The sequence below is a fragment of the Cinclus cinclus genome, chromosome 8 (genome assembly GCF_963662255.1).
Source record: "Cinclus cinclus chromosome 8, bCinCin1.1, whole genome shotgun sequence".
NCBI lineage: Eukaryota > Metazoa > Chordata > Aves > Passeriformes > Cinclidae > Cinclus > Cinclus cinclus.
In genome coordinates this window covers 29422277-29430133 of record NC_085053.1, presented here as the reverse complement: position 1 = coordinate 29430133, position 7857 = coordinate 29422277, and the positions used below count along the sequence as shown (strand labels likewise).

The window sequence follows — 7857 nt, the reverse complement described above, 5'->3', positions numbered from 1 at the left end:
TGGGCCATTTTTCACACCAAATCAGAGGCCACCCTTTAAAAATACCTCACAGCCCACAGAGCTTGAGAAACCATCTCAAAACATCACACAGTAAAACAAAACATTTCTTTTCAAAAATTAGTAACTGTGATGAGGGGTTTGTATTTCGTAAAAAAAATTGTTAAAAACCTTCCAAAAATGACAAATCAACCCCTGCAAAAGAGCAGAGAGAGACCTGTGATCATCTTCAGGTGTCCAAAGGGAGGCAAAGAATCCCAATCCTAACTGAGGGTTAGGCTGGATCCTAATTAACTTTCCACATTTCTCACTTCTGAGACTCCCAGACAAAGGCTGGGCATTTGGAAATTGGAATAAAAATATGTAACAATGTAAATTCCCCACTTTCCACCAGGGAATTTCCACCAGTTTGGTTGTGAGCAGGCAAAGAGCTAAAAAAAAATATATATATTAGGGGTTCACATCCCAACAGCTGGGCTGATTTTAAATTCCTCTTGTAATCATTTCACAGAAGTCTTACCTGAATGCAAAACTGCAAAAGGAATCTTATTTCTTACAATCCAGAACTATTCTATAGGAAGAAATAATTTATTTTTTTTAAGTAATGGATGAATATGCAGAATATTTCTTACAATCTAAAACTATTCTATAGGAAGTAAAAATTCCATTTAAAAAAACAAGCACTGGATGAATATTCAGAATATTTCTTACAATCTAGAACTATTCTATAGGAAGTAATAATTCCATTTAAAAAACAAGCACTGGATGAATATTCAGAATATCTCTCACAATCTAGAACTGTTCTATAGGAAGTAATAATTCCATTTAAAAAAACAAGCACTGGATGAATATTCAGAATATTTCTTACAATCTAGAACTATTCTATAGGAAGTAATAATTCCATTTAAAATACGGAATGGGGAATAAACACCTGTAATCCATTTTTATTATAACCCAGAAAGAGCTGAACCAAACCTCAAAATAAAGGGCAAAAGCAAAGTGATAAGATAAATACAGAGCAGGCCTTTGGAGAAAATGTCTCCAGCTGATCTTTAAAATCTGATCCCAATTCAGCAGCCAATGCTTCCTTACCCAAATTTTTAGAGGGAAAATTTGATCAGGTTTTCCCTGGAAAACCCTACAGGAGGAATTGGTCATGTGTTTGCAGGGGCTACTGAAACAAGTCAGTGGCTCAGTAATACCTGGTGAGCACCCAGCTTAATGAGAGAGTGTCCATCCTTTATGAGACCCAGAAACAATCCCTGCAGAGCAAACACGGAGGATCTGAAAAATCCTGCTGGTTTAGGAATGGAGAGCGGGGTCAGGGAGCTGACTGTGGGGTCAGGGAGCTGACTGTGGGGTCAGGGAGCTCCCCGCGGGGTGATCTCTCTGTCACCCCCTCACCCCGCGGGGTGATCTCTCTGTCACCCCCTCACCCCGCGGGGTGATCTCTCAGTCACCCCCTCACCCCGCGGGGTGATCTCTCAGTCACCCCCTCACCCCGCGGGGTGATCTCTCAGTCACCCCCTCACCCCGCGGGGTGATCTCTCTGTCACCCCCTCACCCCGCGGGGTGATCTCTCTGTCACCCCCTCACCCCGCGGGGTGATCTCTCTGTCACCCCCTCACCCCGCGGGGTGATCTCTCTGTCACCCCCTCACCCCGCGGGGTGATCTCTCTGTCACCCCCTCACCCCGCGGGGTGATCTCTCTGTCACCCCCTCACCCCGCGGGGTGATCTCTCTGTCACCCCCTCACCCCGCGGGGTGATCTCTCTGTCACCCCCTCACCCCGCGGGGTGATCTCTCTGTCACCCCCTCACTGGGGGGTCAGGGAGAACTCCATTTTCCCAAGCTCTGGGGAGATCAGAATTCCCCATTTGATATTTCCATCACATGAATACCAGAAGTGACCTGGAAGAGGAGGAGAGGAGAGCTCTGGTGCCCTCTGCATCCCTGCCCTGCTGACAGATCTTACTCCAGACTCCTGGGAAGAAAGGGATGTGGAAAAGCTCCAGCACTGCCTTGCATCCCAGCTTTTTTGAAAACCTCCCAGATCCACCATGTACACGAGAGATAATTGATGATCCTTTACCTTCCCAACACATTCTACATTAATTCCTCCTCCGTGGCTCCTGGAATTTTCCATTCCATCAGCAGGAAAGCAGCACTGGACACGTTTCACCTGCCCTCTCACACCTGCCTGTTGTCACCTCTTGACAGTTAAGACAGACAAATCTTTAAGCATCAGATATATTTATTAGATAATTCCAAAAGTCAGTTTTAGTAGGCAACTTGGAAAGAGAAGCAGGATATATTTGAATGCCTGTGTTTTAACAGTTCATCATCTCGGGGATATGGCAATCACAGGAGATAAAAACTCTTTACAAAAGGCACAAAGGCTGCAGTGTGTCCCCAATGGCAGCAAATGGGATTTGTTGGCAAGGAAGCTTTGGAAAATGCACATTTCCAGCTGATTCTGGAACACTGATCTTGCCATGTAGGTGCATTCCCAAAAAAATCAGAGTTGTGTGGAAATTAAGGCACTTTGGCTACACAGTTTTCACTTCCACATGGGAAAACCATTCCAGAGAAAGCACAGGAAATTCCCACTGGAGGGACGGGACAGAATTCCCAGTATAGACCATCAGAGCTTAGTGGGAGTGAAGCTCTGGAGAAAAAAAAACCCACTGAAATATTATTTTTTACCATATTTGATAACAAAGTAAATTTACTTTACAGAGGTTAAGGGAGATCACCACGATTTCAACACAATTTTAAACATTAAATGTAAAGCACATGAGAAAACTGCATGAAATTCACATTAGGGATTAGTGCACGTAGCTACTTCCAAATAACAATAATAATAAAAATAATAATAATAATAAAGAAGTATTGACCTTCTCCACTCAACACCCATGAGGTACTGCAGCAGAGCCCACAAGGAATGATTTATTTTAGGGAAAAATTCTTTCTCAGCTGGTTTTCCTCCCCAAAACTCCATCAGTAATTGAGTGGTTTTGTAGATTTCTATTGCAGCCTTTGGTACATAAATGGAATAAAAATCTTCCCAGAATCCAACTCCCAATCCAAGAGGAGTTAAATGGAATTGTTAGCAATGGCATTCAGGATTTATCATCAGGCACTGACTGTTTTACCTCATCATTGAGTGAAAAATGTCACTGTACAGGGGAAAAAAGGATTCTTCTTTAAAATCAAAGCAGGATTTAAACATGGAAATGATGTTTCATCTGAAAATTTTGGTTTATCATTAAAACAAGGAATTTCCCCAGTACCAATAATTTGTTATTCCCAGGATTTTTGTTAAGTTTATCCTGCTATGTCTTGGACGGAGCATTAACATGCAGAAAAATTCTGTCAATAAAATTAATTTCTTAATATTAAGTTAATTTCTCTTTTAGCAGGAGACAACCTGGAACCCCTCCAATATAAAATACAGGTACTCAAGTGTTCCTTCTCACACAGCTGAAGTTTCCATTGAGAACATGGAATTAACCTTCCTGGAACTCCACATTTCCATATCCCATGCCTGGGGACCACAAAATAATTTCTGTCCCCATTTCAGAGTGCTCAGGTAATTAATTACTGACCACTGCCATTATTAAAGTAATAAAATTCTATTTTCTTAAGTGTGATTATGTGAACGTTTACTAGGATAATGCTGTTTAAAAATATAGTGTTTTAAAGGAATAACAACATTCTTCCAGACCAAAAAAAAAAAAATAAAATAGGAGTTGAAGTGTGATTTAAAAGCAAGGAGGAAATAAGAAATCCTACCTAGAACACTCAATTCCTTGCAATTCACACCCATAAAAATACAGGGTTGAACATTAAATTGTGATTTTAACTGTCCTGAGGGTAGATTCTCCTCTTGTGAACCTTCACAGAAGTCATGTCAGATGAATTAAAGTGTATTATTCCACAAATACAGCCACAATTTTTAAATTGAAAAGGGACAGAAAATATCTTTGTGGGGAGAAAATGATCCTTAAACAAAATAAACCAAAAAAAAATGGAAGGGTTTTTAACCAGGGTGATTTTCTTTTGCTTTAATTAGGCAGTAAGAATTGACATCACTTATGTTTGGTTTTATATCATCAAGAAAAATTACAATTTTTCCTCAAATTACAATTAATGAGGTGTAAATGGAATCCTGACTCATCCTAATTAAAGCAGAAAGATTGATCAAGTTGAACAATCCAAATCAGCATAATCTTCATATTATTCTTTAATTATATGGTTAAAAACCCAACAGCAATAGTGACCAATGGCTCAATGCAATTAAACCAAAAATTATTGCAAGTATAGTGAAAAGTGGGTAAAACTGCTTATGTTTTATAAGCTTCTTCAAGGATAAATTCATAATAATTCCAGATTTTAGTGTCTACTTCAAGCCAACCACCAGCACTGTCCCTTTGGCTGAAGTGCATTTAAAAAAAACCCAAATTATTAAGTGATAATGTAAAGCCACGTGGATAACAGACCACACACATTAGAATATCTTCACACACACACAGAGCAGGGGGGAAAAAGGTGTAAAATATTCAGAATTACCAGCACCACAGCGAGCTCCTACCACTGCTCCCAGCTAAAGTCATCTCCTCTGCCAAACACAAGGAAAAAGCCTAAAATAGTAAGGAAAATGACTGCATTGCCAGCCAGCACCAGGCCACAGGCTCCCCATTTGATCTGAAATGCAAGAAATGGAACAGTCAAAGCAGTTCTTGGAAAAGAATGCTCAGGGCAGTTATTTCTAGGCATTAGATTAGCTAAAATACTACCAAAAAAAATCAAAATACTACAGGAAGATGCTAAAAGCAGAACAGGCAAGCAATGAATAATTTAATTTATGTGACTAATTATTCAATTAGTATCACTAATAAACCTTCAGCCAAGCTACTGCTAGGATTTAGAAGAAAATGATGACTTGCCTTACAAATCATTAAAACACACCTAAATCAGAGAGAAATCTGGTGAAATTAGTGCTCTCCTTCCATTGCCATGCATGGAACAAAACCATAAGAGCTCCTTTTAAATAAGTAACAGGCATAGAAAACGTGATTTAAGAGTAAACAGGTTTGTTTTGTTTTTTAAATAAGCTGCACAAGTAATTTACTTAAATAAGCAACATTTTAAAATACATGACTGAGAGTTCCCTCTCGTGGTCACTGTGCTGCTGCCAGGCCACAACTCCAAAACAAAAATCTCAGGGGGATTTATTACAAATAAATTCAGAGGAAGTTCACCAAATTTAAAGGACTGAAAGTGAAGGGGAAAACCAACAGGACTCAGTAAAACATCACTGGGTGGTTGGGACATGGGACAAGGGGAATTCTTTGTCTCCCACACAAATGTGACCAGAATTTCCTCAGGCTTTGAGGGAACAAAGCTTGGGAAATGCTTTGAGAGCCACGAGGGCAGCTCTAGAAGCTTGGCCTTTGATCTTTTAACTCCTAACACTCCCCAGTCCCCGAGTTTGCAGCATCCTAAATGGAGAATTCAGACATTCCAAAAGAAAAATAAGGAAGCTGGAGCAAGAAGTGATGCAGAGTCATGAGACAGGGAGGCATGAGGTGGAGATATTATCTTGTGTTGGACCAGGGAAAAAAGGGGGGAAAAGGAGAAAAAAAAAACCAGCTAAAACCTTTTCAGTCATGTGAGCTCTCTTTCTTTCAGATTAAAAAGTCAAATTTCAGTGGGTTATTTCCACCTGCAGACAGTACAAGAATGAAATGAAAGCAGGATTGAAGATGACGTCCAGTAAGTGGTGCCTGAGAATAAAAATTAGCAGGGACTTACTGCTTCCACCCGTGCAAGGATGATTGGAAACCCAAAGGCAGAGACAACAATTCCTGTGGTGAAGAAATAGGCCAGCTCCCTGCAGGCACTGCTGGCTGCATCACTGTCATCACCCACTCTCTTGGCAATGAAGTGGGGAATGGGGCAGATGAAGTAAAATATCAACACAAACAGAGGCCAGTACACACTGAAGAGTGGGGAAAAAAAAGAAATGCAGCATCAGTTAAAAACTGGTATTTCAATCAGGAAGTTGGTGCAATACCCCTAATTCTGCTTTTGGGCTTCAGAAATGGATGGATCAGAAGATTCCACCCAAAATGGGGCGATTCCACCTCGTTCTCCCTGCACTGAGAGAGCAGCAGCCACCCTCTCACACGAGCAAGTGCTAATTTATTTTATTTTTTGCATTCGGTTTTGACTTATTTTGCTGATTCAGCTCTGACCACGGAGGAAGCAGGAAATGCACTGGAGCCGGTCTGGAGCAGCTTTCCCAAATTCCAGGGATAAAGCAGGCACACCCCCGCATCTCATCTGTGTGTCAGAGCTCTCAGGAACCTCCTCGGAGTTTTTAAAGTGTTACAGACACGGAATCACGGAATTCCAGAACAGTTTGGGCTAGAAGGGAAGCCAAAGCTCATCCAGCTCCAGCCCAGCCACGGGTGGGGACATCCCACATGGAAACTTGGAAGAGAATTATTAAAAAAAAAATAAAAAAAAAAAAAAAAAAAAAAAAAATTAAGGAAAATGTTTGTGCGAGATTAAAAACACCACTTCAGCGAGGTGACACCGCTTTTCCTGAGGCAGCACAGAGCTGCTTTCGCTCTATTTTATGTTAATGGAAATACAAATACCGCCTAAGGAAGTGATGGTTAATCACAACAAACTGCCACGTGCAAGCGGGAGGAGCCAAAGAGCTCCGCCAAATGACAGAAACGCCTCAATTAATGGATTTTCAACAAGAGAAACCTTGCGAAGGGCGCCGGCCCGCTCACCCGTAGTACTCCAGGGCGCAGCCCAGCATGAGGAACGTCAGCCCGATGGCTCCGCTGAAGGACAGGGCCACGAGAGCTGCAACAGCACAGGGCGGCCGGTGAGGCGGGGCCGGCTACCGCCTTCCCCCGGTGCCCGGGATCCCTCCCCGCCACTCCCGGCCGCCGTCCCCCGCGCTGAGGCGCTGCCCGGGCCGCGCTCCCTCACAGGCAGCCCCCGCTACCTTTCACGCCCGCCATGTCCGGGCTCCGTCGGTGCCGCGTGACTTCCGCCTTCTGGCCCCGCCCCTTTTCGTCGCGTCACGTGACCGAGCCTTTAAAAGGAAGGGCGGGGGGGGGGCGGGAGCGGTTTTTCCCCTGAGGGGACGGCCCAAGGGTGGGGTTTAACGCGCGTGAATCACCGATAAACGGGTTTATTTTCGTGTGTAACCCGCGTACGAGTGTACCGAATATACATAGTAAATTCACATCTGGGCGTGAGAAAACGTGTATTGGATTTGGATCCAAAAACGCGGCTTTAAGGCGCTGCTGTTTTGTGGGTACTCCTGAAAACTACTGTTTTCACCCCAAAAAATGGAGCGGGGCCCCACTTAGCGAGAGCAGGGTCACCTTGGGACCTGCATCATCCACCCTTCTGCTAAGCCACACTAAAAAAAGGTACAGCGTTTGTGGTTTTTGAAGCCGTGTTTTTCAAACCTTGAATTTTTGAAGTGACACTTCGGAGTTCCCAGAGAAGCCACAATGGCCTTTTTACCCCAGAACAGCCTTATTAATTCAGCGATGGCTTTTTTTTGCCCCAAGAACGCTCTTTTTGTCCCAAGAAGAACCTTTTTTGCCCCAAAACCCAACCTTTTTGATGTAATACCAGCATTTTTATCCTTCTACAGGGAGATTTTGCATGAGCTTTTCTTCAGACACCTCCCTCCTCAGCTCTTCTCTTAATACATTCCCTGATCCAATTTTTCTCCATCTTCCAATATCTAAAATTATTTTGAACCACAGGGTTTATTAAAACAGGCTTAATCCACTAAATGCTTTAAATTTTTTCTTTTAA

General features: G+C 42.6%; 1 protein-coding gene across 3 annotated transcripts; it reads right to left on the bottom strand.

Annotated features, from left to right (window-relative positions):
* Positions 1–2233: 2233 nt before the first annotated feature.
* Positions 2234–7069, bottom strand: LEPROT (leptin receptor overlapping transcript). 3 transcript variants are annotated; one of them, XM_062497403.1, is made up of 5 exons: positions 7028–7069; positions 6807–6882; positions 5815–6001; positions 4570–4704; positions 2234–2665 (listed from the first exon to the last, which is right to left on the bottom strand). In XM_062497403.1, the coding sequence occupies exons 1-4, from the start codon at positions 7041–7043 to the stop codon at positions 4588–4590; spliced, it is 396 nt and encodes a 131-aa protein (XP_062353387.1). In that variant the 5' UTR covers positions 7044–7069; the 3' UTR covers positions 2234–2665; positions 4570–4587. The 3 variants fall into 3 exon arrangements, with proteins under 3 accessions (XP_062353387.1, XP_062353388.1, XP_062353386.1); XM_062497404.1 differs by having other exon boundaries at positions 2234–5725; XM_062497402.1 differs by having other exon boundaries at positions 2234–4704.
* Between the last annotated feature and the right edge of the window lie 788 nt (positions 7070–7857).